The sequence below is a fragment of the Schistocerca americana genome, chromosome 2 (assembly GCF_021461395.2).
Source record: "Schistocerca americana isolate TAMUIC-IGC-003095 chromosome 2, iqSchAmer2.1, whole genome shotgun sequence".
Classification (NCBI taxonomy): domain Eukaryota; kingdom Metazoa; phylum Arthropoda; class Insecta; order Orthoptera; family Acrididae; genus Schistocerca; species Schistocerca americana.
Window position 1 is genome coordinate 688,436,450 of NC_060120.1, and position 26,943 is coordinate 688,463,392.

Here is a 26,943-nt window from a genome sequence, read left to right on the forward strand (position 1 = left end):
GATTAACAGCCGGCGTAATTGGACACAAATACGTTAGGTATTGATCTTAGTTCATCTTGATACAACTCTCTTGGTACCTCTAATTTACAGGGTTCCTTTCATATGCAGTTCCTCTTCTAATCCTGATCTATCAGAGTTGAAAACCAATTCCTTTCTGAACAACTGGATAAATTTCTTTATCTCATCTGCAAATTTTCGGACTGATTCCGCAGTGGCTGTGCATCGTCAAGTTGATGAATTGTTTGAAATTTCGTTATCTTACGTATTCCATTTCTGTAGCAGTGTTTGAAGTTATGGAACGGTTCTAGGCGCTTCAGTCCGGAACCGCGCTGCTGCTACGGTCGCAGGTTCGAATGTTCCCTCGGGCATGGATGTGTGTGATGTCCTTAGGTTAGTTAGGTTTAAGTAGTTGTAAGTTCTAGGGCACTGATGACCTCAGATGTTAAGTCCCATAGTCCTCAGAGCCATTTGAACCGTTTTGGTATAACTGGTAGAACAAAAGTTAAAGTTCAGACGAGCCACTATGGAGCACATTCATCTTGAACGTGAAGTCCGTGCTGAGCACGAGTACTGAAAAAATTAATGTTGCTGGCCAAAATCACTGAAACGACGACAACGACCAGACACTTCGAACTGGTAGAGTCCGGTCCTCGGGGGCGCGACGTATTGGAGTGTACGTTAAAGGTGTGGCGGTGTGACTTATGTCTCGGGCTACCCTCCGTCGGTGGAAGTTCAAGTTAGCAGGTACTGATACTGGTAGTCGTATCAAGACTGAAACTTTATTAGTGGCCGTAAACCTTCTGCTGCCCTGGCGCGAGCTTAAATCCTCGATGTGCGGAGTGCTACATCTTTCTGATTGGCTTGGTCGCAAAAGCAGGACGTAGTCTTGATCGGCGCACGCCGATACTAGCAGCGCGCGACGGCTAATAATTTGGCGCGGCTGCCTGTGTCGCCCTCCAACGGTCTTCTGTCTGACTTCTTGGCCCTGCCGCGGTTCGACTGGAGCCGGGGCCGTTTAAATTTTGCAGCCGGCAGACATTCGGCATCTGGCGCTGCGCGGTAGGCGCGCCACAGAAGTTGGTCCTTCTTTATATACCCGCCATTAGATGTGACACACTTTCTTCCAAAGATGGATGACATGGCGGAGGTCTATATTTTATATGTCTGCGTTCAGACCATTCGAGAAACATTACATCTAGAAAATCATCTCGTCGTCATTCTGAAACTCACTGACAACCAACGGTTCTTCATCTGAGGGAACAGGAACACATAATTGGGTGCCATGTCGGGAGAATACGGGAGTGTGGCAAAATCGGATAGGCCAAGGAAGCAGCTGGGTCCTGTGGAGAATCAGCCGGGGAGTTCTCGTGGCGCTAGTACACTCTTTTTCGCTATGAAGTCTTTCGCGATGGATTCCTTTGATAAAAAGTTGGGTAACAGAAGAAACATTGAATTTAATTGATGAAAGGAGAAAATATAAATATGCAGTAAATGAAACAGGCAAAAAGGAATACAAACGTCTCAAAAATGAGATCGACAGGAAGTGCAAAATGGCTAAGCAAGGATGGCAAGAGGACAAATGTAAGGATGTAGAGGCTTATCTCACTAGGGGTAAGATAGATACTGCCTACACGAAAATCCTGTGGAGAAAAAAGAGCCACTTGTATGAATATCAAGAGCTCAGATGGAATTCCAGTTCTAAGCAAAGAAGGGAAAGCAGAAAGGTGGAAGGAGTGTATAAAGGGTCTATACAAGGGCGATGTACTTGAGGACAATATTATGGAAATGGAAGAGGATGTAGATGAAGATGAAATGGGAGATATGATACGGCGTGAAGAGTTTGACAGAGCACTGAAAGACCTGAGACGAAACAAGACCCGGGAGTAGACATCATTCCATTAGAACTACTGACGGCCTTGGGAGAGCCAGTCCTGACAAAACTCTACAGTCTTGTGAGCAAGATGTATGAGACAGGCGAAATACCCTCAGACTTCAAGAAAAATAATAATTCCAATCCCAAAGGAAGCAGGTGTTGACAGATGTGAAAATTGCCGAACTATCAGTTTAATAAGTCACAGCTGCAAAATACTAACGCGAATTATTTACAGAAGAATGGAAAAACTCGTAGAAGCCGACCTCGGGGAAGATCAATTTGGATTCCATAGAAATATTGGAACACGTGAGGCAATACTGACCTTACGGCTTATCTTAGAAGAAAGATTAAGGAAAGGCAAACCTACTTTTCTAGCATTTGTAGACTTAGAGAAAGCTTTTGACAATGTTGACTGGAATACTCTTTTTTAAATTCTAAAGGTGGCAGGGGTAGAGTACAGGGAGCGAAAAGCTACTTACAATTTGTACAGAAACCAGATGGCAGTTATAAGAGTCGAGGGGTATGAAAGGGAAGCAGTGGTTGGGAAGGGAGTGAGACAGGGTTGTATCCTCTCCCCGATGTTATTCAATCTGTATATTGAGCAAGCGGGAAAGGAAACAAAAGAAAAATTCGGAGTAGGCATTAAAATACATGGAGAAGAAATAAAACTTTGAGGTTCGCTGATGACACTGTAATTCTGTCAGAGACAGCAAAGGACTTGGAAGAGCAATTGAACAGAATGGACAGTGTCTTGAAAGGAGGATATAAGATGAACATCCTACAAAAGCAAAACGAGGATAATGGAATGTAGTCGAATTAAATTGGGTGACGCTGCGGGAATTAGATTAGGAAATGAGACGCTTAAAGTAGTAAAGGAGTTTTGCTATTTGGGGAGCAAAATAACTGATGATGGTCGAAGTAGAGAGGATATAAAATGTAGGCTGACAATGACAAGGAAAGCGTTTCTGAAGAAGAGAAATTTGTTAACATCGATCATAGATTTAAGTGTCTGGAAGTCGTTTCTGAAAGTAATTGTATGGAGTGTAGCCATGTATGGAAGTGAAACAAGGACGATAAATAGTTTGGACAAGAAGAGAATAGAAGCTTTCGAAATGTGGTGCTACAGAAGAATGCTGAAGATTAGATGGGTAGATCACATAACTAACGAGAGGTATTAAATAAAATTGGGGAGGAGTTTGTGGCACAACTTGACAAGAAGAAGGAACCGGTTAGTAGGACATGTTCTGAGGCATCAAGGGATCACAAATTTAGGATTGGAAGGCAGCGTGGAGGGTAAAAATCGTAGAGGGAGAGCAAGAGACGAATAAACTAAGCAGTTTCAGAAGGATGTAGGTTGCAATAGGTACTGGGAGATGAAGAAGTTTGCACAGGTTCAAATGGCTCTGAGCACTATGGGACTCAACTGCTGAGGTCATAAGTCCCCTAGAACTTAGAACTACTTAAACCTAACTAACCTAAGGACATCACACACATCCATGCCCGAGGCAGGATTCGAACCTGCGACCGTAGCGGTCACGCGGTTCCGGACTGAAGCGCCTAGAACCGCACGGCTACTCCTGCCGGCCAGCTTGCACAGGATAGAGTAACATGGAGAGCTGCATGAAATCAGTCTATGGACTGAAGACCACAACAACACTGAAGTCTTCCGCAATGGATTCCTTTGATAAAAAGTTCTTGGTTAACTTAACGTTTCAGACTGGATAAAATCCCAAGCTTCAATAACTGCTTCCATCTTACAAGCGGAGGCCACGATGTTGCGATCACAGATTTACTTCAGACTTTGTACAGCTTTAGTCGGCCATCAAAGCAACATAATCTGCAAATAGTAAGGCGCAATTCCGAGAAAGTCGATAGAGAAGTTTTACGCCTCTATTATGTAAATGATGTTTCTGTGAGTAGGAGCCGGACGTTAGAGTTCCTGGGAGAGAAGGCCAGACGCGCACCCTTAGATTGTGTGATAAAAAGAATTTAAAAAAAAATGGTTCAAATGGCTCTGAGCACTATAGGACTTAACATCTGAGGTCATCAGTCCCCTAGAACTTAGCGTTCGATCTTTGTAAGAAGACCATGTACGAGGCGTCGGTTCGGCTCCCACTCAAACTTAATTTTTAATCTATACTATCGAAAGAAATAGAAATTTTTCAAAATATCAACGAGGTGTGCTCTCTCTTAGGAACTCTGAACATTCCCTGTAAATGCGGAAAAATTGCATTCGTTCGACGTAGTAGATACCGTTTCGATTTATGTTTTCCACGTCTTGATAAATGCCATTCTGCAACGTGTGATGACGAGAGCACATCCGACGAGTAATTGTACGTTACTCTTGTGGTCTGGCACGATGTGGCTTACTATATTGCTGAACAACGTCATTCGCATCATTATTTATCGAGGTTTGGCTTGGACTTTCCTATCCTGTCCGTCAAATAACGTAAAAAATTCACTACAACTTCATGACAATGCGCGTGGATCTTTTCATTATATTACCTCTCAAATTGTTATAAAAATTAAATAATGTGATATCGGAGTGGCCGAACGGTTCTAGGCCCTTCAGTCTGGAACCGAGCGACTGATACGGTCGCAGGTTCGAATCCTGCCTCGGGCATTGATGTGTGTGATGTCCTTAGTTTAGTTAGGTTTAAGTAGTTCTAAGTTCTAGGGGACTGATGACCTCAGATATTTAGTCCTATAGTGCTCAGAGCCATTAGAACCATTTTTTTAAAAATTTTTTTATCACACAATCTAAGGGTGCGCGTCTGGCCTTCTCTCCCAGTTTTCCACCCGCCCTCCGTTTAACTCTTCTTTGCTGTTTGTTTGCCTCGATGTTCTTCTTGTTCCTATGTATGTTCATCTTGCCTTCTCTTTTAGGCTGGAGATTTTAGTGTGTTGCAGAGTGGCTGGCTCATCCTTTTTTATTCTTGTGATCAGCCAGCCTTGGTCATCTGCTGTATTATTTTAATACCTTCCTCTGAGTGTTCGTTTGCCTCTTTTGGTTAGCTTCTTTCGTTTTCTCTTCTCTTGTGGTTCCCCGTTAGTTTTCCGCCCTTTTCCTTTCTCCGGCTGGTTTTGGGACTTGTTTTAACTTGAGCCTTGTTTGCTCGAGGAAGAATTTACTAATGATCCTATAATTTTGTCCCTTTATACCCCAAACCAACGAACCAACCCGTACGAACTTTTCTGACTAGCTGCAGGTAATTTTAACGTAACTCGACATATCGTCCAACTAGGAGTGTGCTACCGATTGACGCAGACTTTGCTCTGGATAGGAAAGCAGGACGCAGATAAACGAAGCGTTGAATCACTGCGCGCTGTTGATATTACTTCCGAGTATAGACAGTAGGATGCGACGACCGGCAGTAAATGCGACCGGCAGTAAACGCTGCCCGTGTGTGTAGAGGTCAGCCGCGGGTGGCGACTCTGTGCAGATAGCGCGCCATAGGTCGTTACGAGCCGCCGCGGCCGGTATCGGGCTGTCCAAACGAGCCGAGAGCTGTTACAGGGCACTGGATTTGTGCGCTTTACGGCTGCAGGTAGCGCCAGCGTGGCAGTGTGCGTGTGATGTGAATGTGTGGATGTTTGGACACTGCCTACCCTGCATTAGCGAATGCGGGTTGCTAAACAATGACAGCTATCGGTGTTTCGGCAGCAATGCCAACTGTTAGAGCGCTCCGACTGTATACAACACGTTTAAGCAATTTGCTAAAATAAGGACTTAATCATTTGTTGACAAGAGAACTTTTGTTTGCGGAAGAACGCTCGACCGCACAGAGGGAAGTCGACAGAAGCTCATTATTTTAGTCCATCTGCCAAATGTGGGAATGCCATTATTTAGTGCAGTTCTGGAATTGCAGGGAATGCATTGCTAGATATAGTCCGGAAAGAAACCGCGGTTGAAGTTTTACGGATAATGCGAGCAATTGGAATGAGCTGTTGATTGTAGAAACGTACAGTTTTACTGTGGATATCATGTTCTGTTTTCCTGGAAAATTTGTCTTTTTTGCGTAAAGCGGTTGTAAACGAGACAAATTATATGGTAATAAATATTCTCTTGACTGTAGGTATTAGTCGGTATATGTCTCCCCAATTGCAAATACCATTGTTTAGTATACACCAAGTATAATAAATAGTCCTACATCCAGGAAATGAGCTTAGCAGAAGAAGATGAGAAGAAGATGGAGGACTCCTGCACTGCCGCTGAAGGCAAGGTACAAGTGGAGGTGGTTTGCCGTTGCCTTCCTCCGACCTGTTATGAAGTGTGAAGTGTGTTTCTGTGTCATGTGGATGACTGTGATGACCGCCTGTACAGTGTAGTGCTGGGTTCGTGTTGTTATGGCGGAAGGGAAGGGAGAGTGTGAAACCCAGTGCTGGCACATAGCTTACTCCTCTCAAAAAGCATCGTGGGGGGCCGTTGAGCTTACGTTCCCATCCGACGGATGGATCACCATCAACAGTGCCACATACCCTCACTTCATGAGACACTGTGGAGAGGTTTGGAATTTAATCCAGGACATTGGAGGAAAGGCTGCTGACACAGGCCAACAAAAAACGGAAATGAAAATGGAAGATTAGTTGCCGTTTTGAACTTATGATAACTTTACGTTATCGCGTATATAGGCTTATGCCTGTATTTACTTTGGTGTCAAAGGAAAGTCATTAAAGGCCCAGCCGCTATGCCTGACGTTTGTATTTGTCTGCTGGCGTTTCCCTAATTAGTGCCCAGCTACACTACTGGCCTTTAAAATTGCTACACCACAAAGATGACGTGCTACAGACGCGAAATTTAACCGAAAGGAAGAAGATGCTGTGATGTGCAAATGATTAGCTTTTCAGAGCATTCACACAAGGTTGCCGCCGGTGGCGACACCTACAACGTGCTGACATGAGGAAAATTTCCAACCGATTTCTCATACACAAACAGCAGTAGACCGGCGTTGCCTGGTGAAACGTTGTTGTGATGCCTCGTATAAGGAGGGGAAATGCGTACCATCACGTTTCCGACTTTGATAAAGGTCGGATTGTAGCCTATCACGATTGCGGTTTATCGTATTGTTGCTCGCGTTAGTCGAGATCCAATCCCTGTTAGCAGAATATGGAATCGGTGGGTTCAGGAGGGTAATACGGAAAGCCGTGCTGGATCCCAACGGCCTCGTATCACTAGCAGTCGAGATGAAAGTCATCTTATCCGCATGTCTGTAACGGATCCTGCAGCCACGTCTCGATCCCTGAGTCAACAGATGGGGACGTTTGCAAGACAACAACCATCTGCACAAACAGTTCGACGACATCTGCAGCAGCGTGTACTATCAGCTCGGGGACCATGGCTGCGGTTACTCTTGACGCTGAATCACAGACAGGAGAGCCTGCGATGGTGTACTCAACGACGAACCTGGGTGTACGAATGGCAAAACGTCATTTTTTCGGATGAATCAAGGTTCTGTTTACAGCATCATGATGGTCGCATCCGTGTTTGGCGACATCGCGGTGAACTCACATTGGAAGCATGTATTCGTCATCGCCATACTGGCGTATCACCCGGCGTGATGGTATGGGGTGCCATTGGTTACGCGTCACGGTCACCTCTTGTTCGCATTGACGGCACTTTGAACAGTGGACGTTACATTTCAGATGTGTTACGACCCGTGGATCTACCCTTCATTCGATCCCTGCGAAACCCTACATTTCGGCAGGATAATGCACGACCGCATGTTGCAGGTCCTGTACGGGCCTTTCTGGATACAGAAAATGTTCGACTGCTGCCCTGGCCAGTACATTCTCCAGATCTCTCACCAATTGAAAACGTCTGGTCAATGGTGGCCGAGCAACTGGCTCGTCACAATACGCCAGTAACTACTCTTGATGAACTGTGGTATCGTGCTGAATCTGCATGGGCAGCTGTACGTGTACACGCCATCCAAGCTCTGTTTGACTCAATGCCCAGGCGTATCAAGGCCGTTATTACGGCCAGAGGTGGTTGTTCTGGGTACTGATTTCTCAGGATCTATGCACCCAAATTGCGTGAAGATGTAATCACATGTCAGTTCTAGTATAATATATTTGTCCAATGAATACCCTTTTATCATCTGCATTTCTTCTTGGTGTATCAATTTTAATGGCTAGTAGTGTATAATCGACTGACAGTGATGCAATCCACTTTCCATGAAATCTCATTATCATGTCGGAAATTTGCTGGTGGAAGAGTTCTCCGTGCTTGTCGTTTACAGCACCACAGTTGTCAGGAAAGAAGTCCAAGTGGGATTCTAGGAAATGTAACTTTAAGCACATTTTGCACCCCAGTAGCAGTGCAGAAGGTTTGTCACAAGATGCTTGTAGTTTTCTGCCCTCATACTTTTCGTTGAAATTTTAACGGAGGCATATTAAGCTAATTTTTCATCACCTGTCAGGATGATGCTGAAATGCTCATCTTTGTACAGTTTGCGTGTCTGGGAAAAGTCTCCTCTTTTATTTTCGCCACAATAAGACGCGAAAATCTCTCGCGAAAATAGAGAAGAATTTCCCCAGTTTTGTCCATGGCCTTGACGAATTTTTTCATTAGGCCCAATTTTATATGAAGAACAGGGAGAATTACGTTCTTGAATTCCAAACTTGCTTGGTGCATAACAACGTGAGATCCTAGTTCAAGTGATTAACGCATAGGCCAATCTTTCTTTTTAAGATAAACGGCTTTGGTGCGGCTATTGCAGAGGCATACAAAGCAACAGATTTCGGAGCATCCGTGTTCCAGGCCGAGTAATATGGCTGCAACTTTCAGATCCCAAGAAATCTGCCATTTAAATTTGTCATACCTCAGCCGCGGTAAAAACTGTTTGTTGTTATAATATGTTTCTTTCATGTAACGTGCATACCCAATCGGAATTGATGACAACACGTTGGCATTATGCAGTAGCACACACTTGAGACTTATTTTGGAGGAGCTGGACAACCTCCATCACTTTTATAGTCAGTGCCCATAGCTGCAAATATGAAGTTCTTTTCATTTTCGAAAAATGGAAGAATGACTTACAGCGGTTACGGAACACAGTCATGTTGACCGTCTTATCAAGACAATTCCACTGTTGTTTTGACGCCAACAGTTCTGCTTTACCTTTCGGCAATTCCTTATCTCTTGCTAGGTCGTTGAGTTCGCACTGTGTTATTTTGTGAATTTTTGTACACTCGTCGCTACTCCCAAAATCAGGATCACTAATTTCACTACCGCCCTCGACATTATCCAGTCAGGCGGGACAGGAACAGGCTGTCCGTGTCCGTGAAGCATTGATCGCGTTGTCGACGGAATGTCAGAATATGTCAACGAAGATATTTTCTTCTTGGAAATACTATGTGTTAATGGAGTTGTCCTACAAACGTAACTATGATTCACGTGGTTTGATTGTTCTTGCCAGATAGTGTGTATAACAAAACCCATGGAAGATCGTTTACGATTCAACCACGAATGAAGACACGAGACACAAGATACGCAACGTACATGAGGAGTTCAGGACTCGTCCTAGTCTTCGATTTCACAGCAAAAGTACAGTCTGTACGCCTTCCCAATATATGACGTTATTTTGCCTCCTTTGCTTTTTCAGTGCAGTCTGTCCGCAAATGTAGCAAAAATTGTCAGCCACCTCTGCGTATTTGGGAGGCATATTGAATCACAGGAATGACAATGACCATACTTGCTAAATACATTTCAGTAACACATTCTTCTAGCACACGAATGGAACACAGTTTGTAACAGACTGAAACCACGCTTAAATGAAACATGCTGCGCTCCTCCCTTCCTCTTCCCCTTCCCCTTTACTACGAGCCCGGGCTAAAATAAGCGACAAAATACACACAGGCAGTGTTGCCTCAAGCTTCACCATTCTGTCTACCATCAGCGGGAAGCCAATATTGGGAGAGATTAACAAAGATGGCTAGTAAAATATAATTAAATCCACACCCCTTTAACTTGGAAACGAAAGTTAATTCGTCGCTTTCGTCATCTGTGTGGTCGATATAGTTAACAAACATTTAGTTCATCCCAATTTCATTTTTACTGTTGTCTAGTATGACCAGAAACTTTTCGCCGCCATATCTCCTCCTCTTGCTGGCCAACTACTGGCAGCGAAAATTTCACCCACCACCAGTACTCGAACTGGGTTAGCTCCGAGTCGAGCGCTACCTCACAGGCTTCGTCAGCTACCTTATTATTTCTTTTTTCTTTTTTTTTTTTGAAGAGAAAATGGGGCAGTTTTGCCTGACAAATACTGATGTATCCAATGTGCAGTTTGATCTCTTGTGACACACCCATATCTGTACGGTTACCTGCTCAGCAGACGTTATCAGTGTACCCACAATGTGTTCACAATCAGGCTCATGAACGGGGACGACTCTGCCCGGTGGCACCAACGTGCCCCCGCCCCCCCTCCCCCACTTTACAGACACGAAACTAGAGTGTGACTCTATCCTTCCACTCGTCGGGTACTTAGAGCGACGGTGACTTGCAATCGAGCTGTACAGTGGTCTACTAGTGTCTGCTTCTTGGACGACGTTCTGCAAGCCAGCACTCCTGGATTGGCCTTACGAACATGTGAACTGCGTTGTTTAGGCTTTTGTGTCTAAGTGGACTTGGGTGTTTTACGTTCGTACTCTTCAAAAGGCTTATACGTGCTTGCGGTGTTAAAAAAAATTGGCATTAAAAATTTGTGTGTTCACAGAGGCCATTTAGTGAACAAACAAATACAGATTGTACTACAGGTATTTCCCGCCAATGTCTATGCACTTTTGCCATCATTTTGGCAGCTTCCGTATTTGAAGATAGTAACTGTTCTCGAAAGAACAGATACCATTGATGACCATGCAGCTTCTCTAGGATAAATGATAATTAATCCAAACCCTCTGCTGCCGACAGGTGTTGTTGATATACCTCAATGGGGACAGCTGAAAATGTGTGCCCCGACCGGGACTCGAACGCGGGATCTCCTGCTTACATGGCAGACGCTCTATCCAGCTGAGCCACAGAGAACACAGATTAAGAGCGCGACTGTAGGGACTTACCCCTTGCACGTTCCCCGTGAGACCCACATTTCCAACTGTCACTCGGCGGTTTTCCTTCAATATGGCTTCAACTGCTGCAGTGTTCTGTGGAGTCATAACTCGTTGTGCCTGACCTGGACGAGGAGCATCTTCCACTGAAGTCACACCATTTGCGAACTTCCTATTCCATTCGTAGACTGCTGCTGTGACAAACATGCATCACCGTACTGAACCTTCATTTGTCGATGAATTTCAATAGGTTTCACACCTTCACTACGCAAAAACCGAATAACAGAACGCTGTTCTTCCCTGGTGTAACCGAGCGAGGTGGCGCAGTGGTTAGCACACTGGACTCGCATTCGGGAGGACGACGGTTCAATCCCGTCTCCGGCCATCCTGATTTAGGTTTTCCGTGAGTTCCCTAAATCGTTTCAGGCAAATGCCGGGATGGTTCCTTTGAAAGGGCACGCCCGCATCTCGTGGTCGTGCGGTAGCGTTCTCGCTTCCCACGCCCGGGTTCCTGGGTTCGATTCCCGGCGGGGTCAGGGATTTTCTCTGCCTCGTGATGGCTGGGTGTTGTGTGCTGTCCTTAGGTTAGTTAGGTTTAAGTAGTTCTAAGTTCTAGGGGACTTATGACCACAGCAGTTGAGTCCCATAGTGCTCAGAGCCATTTGAACCATTTGAAAGGGCACGGCCGATTTGCTTCCCAATCCTTCCCTAACCCGAGCTTGCGCTCCGTCTCTAATGACCTCGTTGTCGACGGGACGTTAAACACTAACCACCACCACCACCACTACCACCACCACCACCACCACCACCCTGGTGTAAGTAGCAAGTGGGGCGGCCATCTTTATACTGATACTGCGACGGTATGTGTGCATCTGCACTATGCTGCCACCTACAGGCCATTCTGCACGCTGTTTATAGCCGCTTACCAACTCACAGGATAACGGCGCTAAATTTCGATTTGTTATTACAGATTTAAGGTTTTCATTTGACTCACCCTCGTACATTGGTAATGTTCCTAATAGATATATGCCCATCCCATCCAGGGATAAGTTCCTTCAGTCGCGCTATTCATCTGTGTCCTCTGTGGCTCAGATGGACAGAGAGTCTGCCAGGTAAGCAGGAGATCCCGGGTTCGAGTCCCGACCGGGGCACACATTTTCAGCTGTCCCCATTGAGGTATATTAACAACACCTGTCGGCAGCTGAGGGTTTGGATTAATTATCATTTATTCTAGAGAAGCTGCACGGTCATCAATGGTATCTGTTCTTTCGAGAACAGCTACTATCTTCATATATGGTTAAAGGCTATCCGGCCACTGACCTTCGCCTGTGCGAATACGCAGAGGTTGCCCGAACTCTTACGGGAATCATCACCTTAGTTGGCACGAGTAATGAGTCTATGGGCAAATATCTATAAGGAACATTACGAATGTGGATTGTGGACAGTTGGGAATGTGGGTCTCACGGGGAGAGTGCAAGGGATAAGTCCCTGCAGTGGCGCTATTCATCTGTGTCTTCTGTGGCTCAGATGGATAGAGCGTCCGCCATGGAAGCAGGAGATCCTGGGTTCGAGTCCCGGTCGGGGCACACATTTTCAGCTGCCCCTCGTTGAGGTATACCAACAACATCTGGCGGCAGCTGAGGGTTTGGATTAATTAACATTTATTCCGTATTTATGTAGCAAATCACGCTTTGGGGGTATCCCGACGCTACTGGTGGGCAATGGCATGAAGGTCGTCACTGGTGGTGAACTCCTTACCCCGCATGACCTCTTTAATTGCTTCGAGAAGGGCATATTCGCTAAGAACGAGATGCGGCGAATACAGAGGATGTGGCAGCACAGTAAACTCTAGTTCACGAACGGTGGGAATGGTCTGGCAAGGGGCTTGTGGCTGCGCGTTGTCGTGTTGGAGCAGAACGCCACGAGCCGATTTTCCAAGGTGGCTCTGTTGAAGGCGCCGGCGGAGTTGGTGCAGCGAACTGCAGTACCGATGACTGTCGAGGGTCTTACTGGGAGGCAGCCAGTCCAACGGTAGGGTCTTACTGGGAGGCAGCCAGTCCAACGGTAGTACACCTTCTTGACCCCAGAACGAAGTCGCCATTTTTTTCTGCACGAACAGTACCGGCCGTGGCTTCTTGGGACTTGCGCTCCCAATGTGCTTCCACTCTGCTTCCAGTCCAGAGACTGCCGTTTCTTTTCTGCAGTCGTTTGGAAGATACATGACTCACCGACGGTGACGTGACGCTCAAATAAGTCCGCTGGATCTGCACTGTATTGTCGCAGTAACTGTTGGTATATTTCCAAACGCTTCTGTTTCTGAGTAATTGTTTTGAGCAGTTGTGAGGGAATGGGACACCCATTGTGCATGCACCTTTTTCATCTTCAAATCCTCGTCGATGACAGACCTGTTGCGTTCTCTGGTTTATCAAACGTAATTCGCCATTGCTCCGTTATCGACTCATTGACACGCTGAGCGTTGTTTGGTTTGCGTGCAGCTGCTGGACCTCCAGTGCTTTTGTGTTTCTCAGCACATTCTCTGAACTCTGATACTCCATGAAACACGGGTCTTAGACTTGCTCTGTTTCCCTCCATACGGCTATTAACCTTTTGTGGATGCATGAAGCACCTTCCCTCTAGAGAAACCACGCTGTACACTGTAGTCCATGATTGATTCTACTTCGTCTTATCTATGTTCACCACTTATTTACAAGCCGGAAGATGTGCTACTGCAATGCGCCGCCTACGGCAATCAACAAGACATGTGTTGACGGTGGCCAGCACTATAGTCTTTTTGGCGCATGCACATGTCAAACTGCTACTTTTCAGGTGTTATAGGGGCAGTGCTAATCAATACTGAACGAACTAAATAATTACTGCATTCTTAATAAATATGGTGAATTGATAAACTGAGACTATAACGTTGCGTGTCACACAGCGTTGGTGACGATAGTCACAGTTTAGTCGTACCCAGTTGGCACCACAGTGACGTAATCAATTGTTGCAAATCGGTTAATTCAAGGACACCTCAGAGCCACAAGCCCTGTAGCGTCCATTCCACGACGATAAACCACCGCCATTTGCGACTTCCGTGGTCTCAAACGAGAGCTCATTGGCGGGGAAGGGTGGAGTTCTGTTGGGTTTTATGATGAAAGTTATGACCTTGTGTTAGTTAAGAGGAGACCAGTTAAGGACCTGCAACCATCCTGTCTGGTGCTTTTTTTTCGTATCGTATTCCCACGCGCTAACCACTTTTTTTTATCTCATTTTGTTCGTTTTCGTTCGTTGTATCTGCTCTGGGCGGACGTCGAAACACACCCGTTTCAGTTCGTTGATGATCCATTAACTCAGTTTTTTTATTACAGAGGGCAGCTAGTCCTCTGACCGAACAGGCTGAGCTACCGTGCCGGCAGGTGCTAGACACAATGGACCTACACCCGCAGTTATGGTCTGGGGGTGCGATTCCGTACAACTTGAGCACAGTCGTGATTATCCCACACACTTTGACTGCAAATTTGCACGTCGGTCAGGCGATTCGACCTGTGGTACTGCCACTCATGATGAACATTCCGTGTGTTCCAACAGTGTAACGCTCGCCCACGTACCGCTGTTGTAACCCAACATGCTATACAGAGTGTCGACGTGTTGCCTTGGCGTACTCGATCACGACATCTAATTCCAGTCGAGCACATATGGCACTTCATCGGATGACGACTCCAGCGTCATCCACAAACAACATTAACCGTCCCTGTATTGACCGACCAAGTGCAACGCGCATGGAACTTCATCCCAAAAAAATGGTTCAAATAGCTCTGAGCACTATGGGACTTAACATCTGAGGTCAGCAGTCCCCTAGAACTTTGAACTTACTTAAACCTAACTAACCTAAGGACATCACACACATCCATACCCGAGGCAGGATTCGAACCTGCGACCGTAGCGGTCGCGCGGTTCCAGACTGAAGCGCCTAGAACCACTCGGCCACACCAGGCGGCGAACTTCATCACACAAACTGACATCCGGCACCTGTACAGGACAATGCACGCACGTTTGCATGCTTGCACTCAACACTGTAGCGGTTACACCTGTTATTAATTTACCACCATATCTCGTGGATATATCAAGTTGTGATCTTGGAATGTTAATCAGTAGAATATATTACCTAGACGATTCTATTCCCGATATTTCATTACTCCACATTAATTATTTTTTGGTGTAGTGATCTTTTTTTTTTCGTCAGCGTATTTTAAGCTCCCTTCAACATAGCCTTCACTTCCAAATGATGTGAGAATTCGCCGGTAACTACACGTGGTTCGGATTCCACCTCAACCGGAACGTCCCCTTTCCCCGGTAAGATTACTGGGTTAGGTTAGCACGCATGTTTCCGAAGCAGTGTCCAATTCAAAAACTTGTATCAGGAATTATTACATAAATCCAAAAAAATTCACCACACAGTGCATTTTATAGCTACATATATTTCCAAGCATTGTAAATACATGTCGCGAAAGCAGTGCTTAGTTGCTAGATGAGATCTTTAAAAACGTGTAGTAATCTACCGCCAAGAGTCTTCAGACGAGATACGCAACATTCAACATGTGTAAAGGTACCTGAAAGAAAGAGTGTCGCAATTAACATAGCTTTTCACAGTGCGTGCTTATAATGTATGGGATGTCAATGCATAAAGAATTTGTAGGTAGCGTTCCACTAAAGCAATGCACACCCAGTATTGTGATATCACCGAGTAAACAGAGGTGTTCTTTGCAAGAAGCAGAATCAAAAAGGACTGCGGCTTTCCTTTGAAAGGTGCGGAGAATATATTAATGCACAAGCACGAAAATTAATTTAAAAAAGTTTTCTCTAGAACAGGAATATGTATACCGGTGGCGTCATCATTAGTACGAGTTCTATGTTGGTGGAAGAGATATTTAACTACAAACACGCTTCTTTAAAACATAAAACAGTAATACCAGCTAGTTCTCATTCTGTAAGCTTTTCATAGAGTAAGTGCCACTTTTCAAGTCAGTCATGGTCTGGTAGATTCTATGGGACTTATTTATGTGGGACCAGATGAAAACTGGTATGAAACCAGTATGAAAACTGTGCTAGTTCTCAAACAGGAGGCAAGCGTGAAGAGAGAATGATATCAGGAGGTAAGCGCATCAGATGTTTTAAGTGGGTGGTTGGCGTTTAGCTTTATGTTAGCTTGTCCTGTAATTTCTGAAGAAATATTTGATGGAAGGGAAAACTACAAAGCAGGCAGCGTACACCGCGGGAAAAGAAATTTGTCGACTGTACAACGGCAGTCTGTTAAGTGAGAACAAAGATTTTACTGAAACGACATACTCTCTACAGAGAAGAGTGAGTGACGCGCTCTTCCTTTTACGTTATAAAGTTACATGATATGATAGCAGTTATAAACGGCTTCAGCCGTACCGTATCCATTTTCATATTCTGTATGTGATAGGAGCCACTTGATGAATAAAGCGTTGCTACATGATTTGTCTTTTGGCACGAATTCGACATTCCGGTGAAGCTGCCCTACCTCGCTGGTGTAACGAATCAGCACATTTGCTGTGCTTTGTTTTTATTCTGCTGAGCTTAGTCCATATTTTACGATATAAGTGGAAGTTTCTTTTTTTTTTTCTTTGATACATGTAGGGTCGTAGCCACATGTTGGCGAAGGCTCTTCCGACTGTTTTTACTATGCATCGTTGATATTTTTTAGTATGAAGAAGGGGAGAAGCTATGCTGACACTTGATGTAACAGAATGAATTAAGACATCAACCATTCAGCAGAACGTTTTTATGTAGGTGTTGACCAGTTTCGTACAGTAATGCTCATCTTCCAAGAAGTTAATATTTCCATCTGAAAATAGGCAAATCTGAAAACGAAGAACAATTTTTCAGGCGTGGTGGTGGCCTTTGACTGTAAAATTACGCTTCCCGACAAAAATAGTGAAGCATCCAGAAGGGGCAGAGTAAACTAAATGAAACTTCACGGTCTGAGAGTGTATGTGATATGTCAGTGAGTTAAATTTACAAATTTGGCAGTATGATCCCACGTGTCAGTATGACGCTGCACTTCCTCTAGCCTGAATGCGTGCACTGATTCGACAGGGAAAGGCGTCGCGCAGTCGTTGTATCCTCTCCCGAAGCAAGCTGCCCCACAACTGTTGTTACCGGTCCTTGTTACCGTAGACACTAGTGCTGGGACGGTGACGTCCGATCTGGTCCCACATCTATCGCGGACTGGTCTTGGGATCTTGCTGGCCACGGGAGGACCTCAACAATACGCAGACAGTTCATAGACACATGGGCGACGACTGACAGAGCTGCGTCCTGTTGAAAAGTGGCACCACAGTACTGTTGTACGAGAGGTAAGTGGGTATCCGTGATGTAACGTTGGCCGTTAAATTTCACTTCTAGGCGTCCCCTTAAAATGCAAATGAGATTACTCCCCACACCATGACGCCAAGAGCAATGCCACAGTGCCTCTCGAAAATAACGGAAGAACCGGACGTCTCCCTAGGTCGCTGCCATATTCGCCGACTATCCGGAGCGTGGAGAACTGCGACTCGTCGCTGAACACAATGTGACGCTGTTCATCAGCAGTCCATACCTCAGCACGCAGGCATTTGTGTTTCGGTGTTAGCGGCAGCCTACTTACGAGGTGGACATTCTGTAGTCCCGCTGCTGCTAGTCTCCGACCAATGGTGCGGAATGCCACAGGGTGGCACAGATGTCCATTACTTGTTCTCCGATCACAAATGCAGATGTAGAGGAGTTACGGTGTGCTTGGTGCACATTACGGTTATCCTCCTTGTGGTGGTCAGATGACGTCGACTGGAACCTTGACGAGTGTGTGTGTGTGTGTGTGTGTGTGTGTGTGTGTGTGTGGCCTCATTTTCCCATGCAGCCCAACATAGGGCTACTGTCACAACCCAATACTCCATAAAACTGGATGTTGCACGATTCGACCAGTCGGCCAAATGGAGACTCACATTCAGGCCCCTTTCAGTCTCTGTCAGGTGCCGATAACGCCGTCTCGCACGAGTGCGCGGCATCTGACGCTATACGCGCTCCTTGTATAGCCTAGCAAGGCTGGTAGCAGCACTAAACACGAACAACACTAACGCGCTGTAGTGGCCGCTCTGTATGTCATAGAAAATTGCAGCTATAATAATTTGCGTACCCGACAACGGAGTGTACGTGTTTGAAGTTACATCAACATCCGACCATGACTTTCGGATAGGTCACTTTTTTGTCAGAAATTGTATACTTCACAAAAGACACTATTGAAATTTCGGCCGTCTGACCAACGTCAAGTGCAATATTGCGAAAAATTGCAATGACTAAAAGTTAATCAGAACAAGAATTTTGAATAAAACGCAGGCATCAGATCAATTTTCCTTTTTTAAATTTTTTATTTATTCATTTTTTCAAACCACGGTTGGTTCGGCCCTTACGGTCACTGTCTACAGCTCATTTGTCAGAGTGCCAGGGTGCTTGAGAGAAAGTACGATTCGACAAAAAGACGAAGAAGAAGCAGAAGCTGAAGAAGAAGAATTGTGAGATTGAGCAGTTTCTCCTTCTGTGACTGGTAAAACAAGATAATAACTACAGAGAAACTGAAAAAGAAAATGATAAAACTGTGACGGAAGAACGAAGTGCTCGGATAAAGCGTGTGTAAAGCAGATATTTAGTCTTTCATCCGTTCTGTTCAGTCTATATATCGAAGAAGCAATTACGGAAATAAAAGTTCAAGAGTGGAATTAAAATTCGCAGATGACATTGCTACTGATGATATGTAGGGAAAAAACCCGTAATGTTCTGATACAGCGTTAATAGTGTCCTGCGTGACAGTCACGTCGTTTAAATATCTGGCCGTAACGTTGGAAAGCGATATGAAAGGGAATCAGGATGTAAGGGTTGCAGGGGGAAAGGTGATTGGTCGACTTCGGTTTATGGAGAGAATTCTAAGACAGAGTGGTTCATCTGCAAAGGAGACTGCATATAGGACACTGCTGCTACCTATCTTTGAGTACTGCTAGTGTTTGGGATCTGTACCAGGTCGGATTAACGGAAGATATCGAAGCAATTCAGAGGTATGCTGCTAGATTTGTTACTGGTAGCTTCGAACAACACGTAAGTGTTAAGGAGATGCTTCGGGAGCTCAAACGGGAATACCTGGAGGGAAGGCACTGTTCTTTACGAGGAACAAACACTATGGAAAATATTTAGAGAACCAGCATTTGAAGCTGATTGCGGAACGATTCCGCTTCCTCCAAACAAACACTGCGCGTAAGGTTCAGAAATGGTTCAAATGGCTCTGAGCACTATGGGACTTAACATCTGTGGTCATCAGTCCCCTAGAACTTAGAACTACTTAAACCTAACTAACCTAAGGACATCACACACATCCATGCCCGAGGCAGGATTCGAACCTGCGACCGGAGCGGTCACGCGGTTCCAGACTGAAGCGCCTAGACCGCACGGCCACACCGGCCGGCTGCGCGTAAGGACTATGAAGATAAATTACGAGAAATTAGGTCTCATACGGAGGGATATATACTTTCGTTTTTCCCCTCGTTCTGTTTGCGAATGGAACAGCAAAGGAAATGACTGCAGCGGTACGGGGTACCCTCCGTCACCCGCCCTAAGGTGCATTGCGGATTTTCGGTGTAGATGAAGATGTGTCCTCAGTGAAAGTGAAGAAGAATTACAAGATCCGATGAATGGAATGAACAGTGTAATGAGAACTGAATATGAATTGCGAGTATATCAAAGAAACGCCGGCCGAAGTGGCCGTGCGGTTAAAGGCGCTGCAGTCTGGAACCGCAAGACCGCTACGGTCGCAGGTTCGAATCCTGCCTCGGGCATGGATGTTTGTGATGTCCTTAGGTTAGTTAGGTTTAACTAGTTCTAAGTTCTAGGGGACTAATGACCTCAGAAGTTGAGTCCCATAGTGCTCAGAGCCATTTGAACCACTTTTTTATATCAAAGAAACAATAAGAAGCAGCAGAAATGAGAACAGCGAGAAAATTACCAGGATTGATGATCGCGAGTAAATGAAGTTAAGTAATTCTGCTACCTAGGCACAAAATAACCCATAACTGTCGGAGCAAGGAGGACATCAAAAGCAGACTAGCGCTAGCTAAAAGGGCATTCCTGGTCAAGAGAAATCTACTGATATCAAACATAGTCCTTAATTTGAGGAAGAAATTTCTTAGAAAGTACGTTTGGAAAACAACATTGTTTGGTAGTGACACATGGACTCTGGAAAAACTGGAACAGGAGAGAATTTAAGCTTTTGTCCTGTGGTGCTGCAGAAGAATGTTGAAAGTTAGGTGGCCTGATGAGGTAAGGAATAACAGAGCATCTGTTAAGACATGAAGGAATAACTTCCATGGTACTAGAGGGAGCTGTAGAGGGTAAAACCTTTAGAGGAAAACATAGATTGGCATTCATCCACCAAATAATTGAGGACGTAGGTTGCAAGGACTACTTTGAGCTGAAGAGATTGGCACAGGAGAGGAATTCGTGGTCGGCTGATCAAACCAGTGGGAAAACTGATAAAAAAGTGACCGAATGAGAGGGTTTGGGATGACAGACTTCAAATCTGATTCATTCCTGGAAGATCCCTTTATACACCATGACACAGTTACTCTCCCACGAGAAAAAATTGCAATTAAGAGTTGATTTACTTTTGTGGAAAGAAACTTAAAAAATTCCGCAGTACGTTTAAAATTACGATACGGGTGGTTTCTCGGAAGAACGTTTTTGCATCGACTTTGATGGCTGGGGGTATGGGGTTGGCAGATTATGGAGTGGTCTGCTCACATTGTGAGTCGGAGTGTTCTCGCGGCGCTCTCTCGTGTTATTGTATGGGATTTTGTTCTTTCTTGTTTTCTGAATCTTTATGCACGATCCGTGCATACGTGGCTTGCTGCCCTGCCAAAAATCTTTTTTTCAGATGGTACTGGAAAGGATGCAACTATTGGCCAAGTGCATTGAAAAGAAGGGTGACAATGTTGGAAAATGACACCAATAAATTTATGTACTCTTCTTGTAAAAATTGATTGCAGATACTAATTGACTTTCCCTCGTACATTATCGAGCTGCGGTCCACAAAATAATCAACACCATTAGCGCACATGCATTTGAAGGTGACAGTGCCTAACGTTACGTTGATATATAGTGTGACTCTACGTTACTGAGTCTGCTCCTGAGCGTGGATTTGTGCATTCGTATGACAAGTAGTTAGTTATAGAGGCTCACCGAGTATCTCCGGGGACGACTTCTTCTTGGCAGCCGGCACGGACCTCCTGTGGGAGATGTTGCGACTGCTGCCCCCGCCGCCCCCGCCCACGGCGTCGCCGCCGCGCCGCCGCACCACGGCCCCCGCGGCCGCCCCCGCGGTCTGGTGACTGTCCACCTGGCCACCGCCCTTCTTGACGCTGTAGTTGATCTCCTCCATCTTCTCCTTCTTGCGCGGCACCTCGTCCTTCTCACGACGCTCCAGCGCGAATTTCTCCGTCTCCTCCGTGTCGTCGCCCTCCGGGGCGAAGCGGTTCGAGTCCTCCTCACCTGCGCCGGCGGCGGACGCTGCGCAGGAGTCGTCGCCGGTGGCCATCTTGATGGGCGCCAGCTCGTCCTTGGCCCCCGACAGGAAGGCATCGGACATCTTGTCTGCAGAGGCGGCGAGCGCCAGCGCCATGCTGCCGGCGCCGGTGCTAGCGGTGACTGCCGGGGCCTCTGGGGGCAGCAGCGGCGTGGGCACGTTCAGGTCCTTCACCACCAGCACCTCGTCCACCTCCCCGTCCACTGGGATGTTGAACTTGGGCTTGTCGTACAGCGACGCCTTCTGCAGATTCTCCACGCTGTCCAAGTGGTTGATGCTGTCTATCTTGCTCGCCAGTATATCTTCCTGCAAAAATAAAAATATTTACATCAACTATCTGTGATAATTACGGTGCGTAGTCAAGAAGTTTTAACTTCCAGGTCGAAGGAATAAAGTTACGTATTAATTCTTTGGAAAAACTAATAATAAAATCCGTCTACTGTCTTTTACAGCGTTTTAATTTTGCAGATATATATATCTAAGTCACAGCTTCTCCACCAGGGCTTCGGTTTTTAGGTACGTACCTGCATTACGATGTCAACATATCAGGAACGGGTGTCTATGGGAGATATAGTGAATTCTTAGCTGTAATTTGTGAAATTTTGGGTGAATAAACACTGAAGCGCCAAAGAAACTGGCATAGGTAAGCGTATTCAAATATACAGTTATGTAAACAGGCAGAATATGGCGCTGCGGTCGGAAACGTCTATATAAGAATACCAATGTCTGTCGCAGTTGTTAGATCGTTTACTGTTGCTACAATGGCAGGGTATCAAGACTTAAAAGAGTTTGAACGTCGACGCACGAGCGGTGGCACACAGCATCTCCGAGGTAGCCACGAAGTGGGGATTTTCCCGTACGACCATTTCACCGTGAATATCAGGAATGCGGTAAAACATCAAATTCCCGACGTTGCTGCTGTCGGAAAAAGATCTTGCAACTACGGGACCAACGACGAATGAAGAGAATTGTTCAGCGTGACAAAGCTGCAACTCTTCCGCAAATTGCTGCACATTTCAATGCTGGGCCATCAACAAGCGACAGCGTGCGAACCATTCAACGAAGCAGCATCGATATGGGCTTTCGGAGACTAAGGCCCGCTCGTGTCCCCTTGATGACTGCACGACACAAACTCTGGGCCCGTCAACACCGGCATTGGACTGTTGATGACTGGAAACATGTTGCCTGGTCGGACGAGTCTCGTTTCAAATTGTATTGAGCGGGTGGACGTGAACGGGTGTGAAGACAACCTCTTGAATCCATGCACCCTGCGTGTCAGCAGAGGACTCTTAAAGTTGTGGAGGCCCTTAAATGGTGTGGGGCGTATGCAGTTGGAGCGGTATGGAACCCCTGATATGTCTAGATACGACTCTGACAGGTGACAAGTACGTAAGCATCCTGTCTGATCACCTGCACCCAATCATGTCCATTGTGCATTCCGACGGACTTAGACAAATCCAGCGGGACAATGCGACAGCCCGCACGTCCAGAATTGCTGGAGAGTGGCTCCAGAAACACGCTTCTGAGTTTAAGCACTTCCGCTCAACACTAAACTCCCCAGACGTGAACATTATTAAACATACCTGGGATACCTTGAAACGTGCTTTTCAGAAGAGATTACCGCCTCCTTGTACTCTTACGGGTTTTTGAGCAGCCCTACAGGACTCACGGTGTGAATTCCCTCCAGCACTACTTCAGACATTAGTCGAGCCCAGACCACGTCGTGTTCCGGCACTTCTGGGTGCTCGCGGGGGCTCTACACTATATTAGGCACGTCATGAAGCTTCTTTACAAAATGGTCGGAACACTCTACCAAATGTGCAGTTCCTCGACAATAGAAATCTGCTCCTTGATCACGGCGCCATCCAAGAACCGCTTTGTGTACGCCCTCAGCGGTGGAAAATCTGAGACTGCTGGGAATCAGTTTTCCGTTAGTCGTCTGTGGTCGATATCAGTGGCGTTTCCTCCTGATTAGCACCACCCACGCCTTTGCGGCCTCGTTCAAGCTGTTTGCACTACAGCTGGACACAAGATTGCATTTCGCCCATATACAGGCAGAATTTCCAAGTGAATCAATGTGTAGTTTAGATGATTTACGCACAAGAATCGTCCGTTCCACGTTCTTCAGTACAGGAGCACCTTTCCAGCTGGCGTGCCATTTCACTACCTCACTGTGAAACACCTGCTATCTGTATCGCGGCAGAGCTGTATCTCCGGGAAATCTAGATCATGCACTTTTTTCTGACGATTCGCCATTCTTGGTGCGCAATGGCCTTATCATGGGACGACGTGTGTAACTTACTCTTTGAAATCTCAACTATGTTTTTCTGTACTTCTGTAAGCAGGGTGAGTCACTAACTATTGCCACCTAGAGTAACCCCGAAAGGATGATAGTAGCGGAAAAGTTTGTGGGACAAATGTTCAATAGGACAAGGGGGGCCAGAATAGGACGTTAGTTTTTGTTGCTAGGTGGAGTTCCGTCAGAGATATGAAGGTCAACTTCGTTTTTTAAATGGGATGCTATAGTTTGGTAATTTTCTGATAGCGACTATTGAGACGAATCCAATGATGTGTAATAGTAAGGTCTTTGAAGGTCAAAGAAGGTCACAAAGGTGCCATGAACGTCCATTTACAGAAGGTATCAATGCAGTGCTGAAATCATCTTATCACGGATTGAATGGTACTCCTTCTCACTTCGTCACTTATCAAAGCACGTGTTCTGACAGTTCTCCCTCGTATATCGTGCAAATAGTAAATATTCGCAGAATGCGGCGTATTCATCTAACGCGCCATTGACATTTAAACACCATTCGACGGTTTCGCAATACAACATTAATAGGAACGGTAAGAATAGTATCGTCGAATCAAGCGAATGTGAGTCATATATTTCTTCGAAGAACAAGTCGATATGCTTCTCATTTACGGAGAACGTCAACGAAATTCAGTGAGAGCTAAAGACTTATATGCTGAAAGATATCCTCAACGTATTCACCCTACACGTCGTACATTTAAATATGGCTATGATAAAGTGAGAATAACTGGATTTTTAACGCATCGGAAGCATAAATGGCAAAGTTTAGGGGACAGATGACCTCAGATGTTAAGTCCCATAGTGCTTAGAGCCATTTGAATCATTTTTTTCTTGTTCATGTTTTGCATCGCCATAAATATCATCCTTACGATATCAGTCTCCACCAAGAATTAACTGGTACCGATTGTATGCGTCACGCTTAATTCTGCCGATGGGCTCAACTTCAGATTCAGAGAGATGACGCATTTATTAATTTGTTTTTATTTACTAACGAGGCTACATTCACGAACCATGGAAATGTTAATGTATTACTGGGCAACTGAAAATAGATTGCTGTGGAAAGTTACACACCAAAAACCGTGGTCGGTGATTGTATGGTGTGGGATTCTGGAGGACAGAATTATAGGCCCCTATTTCATAGAATGAAATCTTAATGGTAGGAAGTACACCACATTCCTGCAAGAAACATTATGTCTTTTATAGGAAGAAATACCTTTAGGAACAAGGAACAGGATGTGGTATCAACACGATGGGTATCCGGCACATTTTACGCTGATGGCTAGAAATGAGTTGCGAAGACAATTCCCAGATCAATGGATAGGATTGGACGCGAAGGAGACGTGTCGTGGCCTGCTCGTTCGCCAGACTTGAAGCCTCTGGATTTTGTTGTTGTGGGGATTCGTACAAGACATTGTATATAAAGAAGTTCCAACTACACCTGAAGATATGCGAGAGAGAATTGTCAGAGCATGTGGTTCGATAAGTGCCGAAGTGTTAAGGAATGCCACTCAACCCATGGAAGACGTTTGCAGCACTGCATTGATACCAATGGTCATCACTTCGAACACCTTCTGTAAATGGACGTGATGCCATTTTTGTGACCTCCGTTGACCTTCAAAGACCTTACTGTTACACATCTTTGGATTCGTCTCGATAGCCGCTTTCAGAAAATAAGTACCAATCTATAGCATCCCATTTAAAAAAAGAAAGTTGACCTTCATATCTCTGAAGCGACCCCATCTGGCAACAAAAAACCAAAGTCATATTATCGCCTCGTTGTCCCAAGCAATTTTTGTCCCCCAAACTTTTCAGCTCTTATACTTTTGGAGTTATTCTTGGTGACAATAGTTAGTGACTCACCCTGTATATTCCACAATAATTTCTCAAATTATTGACACGTTGTCATAATAATGTTGGTTCTTACACAAAAACTGAAGACGTGATGATGAAACTTTGACTTCGAAATGTACATTGGCACATGCAGGACGTTTCGCAATTGTTGTAACAGGTTTCTAGGTGTTGTACAATAGATAATATTTTGGTAAGGAATCCATGTCAGGGAAATGTACTATTTGGGTGTAAGATAAGTTTGAAAACCAGATCACTTTGTAATTTGCCGCTACACTGTACGTGCACGAACTGAAAAGAGGGAGTCGTTGTCAGTCCTTCTTAAAAATATGACACCAATTACAATTCTCGTCCGACTAAAACAACAGCGACGAGAAACTGGTACATTCACAGCTAGGAGGGGTGGCTGTGGTGCTCGGCGGGTGGGCCACTCTCTTGACTTTGGAAAGAACGTCCTTCGTCACGCAGAAGACGACCAGATGAAGAGTACTCGAAACACTGCCCATGCCATGGACTCCTGGAGAACACGCATGTCAGAAGTCATTGTCTCCACTGTGGGGCATGGGATAATGTTCGGGTCTTCTAATTTATTTTACATCCAGATGGTTCATTTTCGGACACCGGTTTCTCGTACTTTATCTACGTAGATTCCTCTACAACCCCTAGAAGCGTGTAACAGAAATTATGAAACACCATGTATAAGAGTAAATTGTGGAATTAATAAAATATGGGAGGATGAATGAACTTTCAGCGGTATTAGAAGATTAAAATGTTGTAGTAGGCGAAAGAAAGAAAGGCAGAATTACAGGAGAAGTTGTATTGCAGAAAAGAAAGGAGGGAGAGAACAGGCTGTTACGGAGTGGATTTTAAAAGCATGCTGAGGATACCTTTTTCGTAAAATGAGAGAACTGAGACACTGTTACAATATAGATTTTAAAAGCATGCTGAGAACACTTGTTTGAGAAGCAAATGAGATACGAGGCTGATATAAGAAGGACTCCAGAAGCATGCCGGGAACACCATTTTTTAAAATGTAAAGTGATACTTGGAGAAAGCTATAGAAGACAACACTGTACACATGCTGTCCCAGAAATGGTGCGGCAAACTACGAGGGTATTGTAGAGGGTGTCTTGAGGAACAAAGAGAAGATAAGAACCCGTGTCCACAAACGTCTTTCAACGACGCTACAGAGCGCCGAAATTATAGGCTCTGGCGGATATCGCTAGGCCATCTCTTCGGCGGCAAGTG

At 45.3% G+C, this 26,943-nt stretch overlaps 1 protein-coding gene across 4 annotated transcripts in view; it reads right to left on the reverse strand.

The window, feature by feature from the left end:
* LOC124593714 (schwannomin-interacting protein 1 homolog) overlaps positions 1–26,943 on the reverse strand; it is a 1,030,697-nt gene that overhangs the window by 452,408 nt on the left and 551,346 nt on the right. For all 4 annotated transcript variants that reach the window (XM_047132026.1, XM_047132025.1, XM_047132024.1 and 1 more), the window contains exon 6: positions 21,194–21,842. In XM_047132026.1, the coding sequence (XP_046987982.1) occupies positions 21,194–21,842 (649 nt within the window). The remainder of the gene's footprint in view (positions 1–21,193; positions 21,843–26,943) is intronic.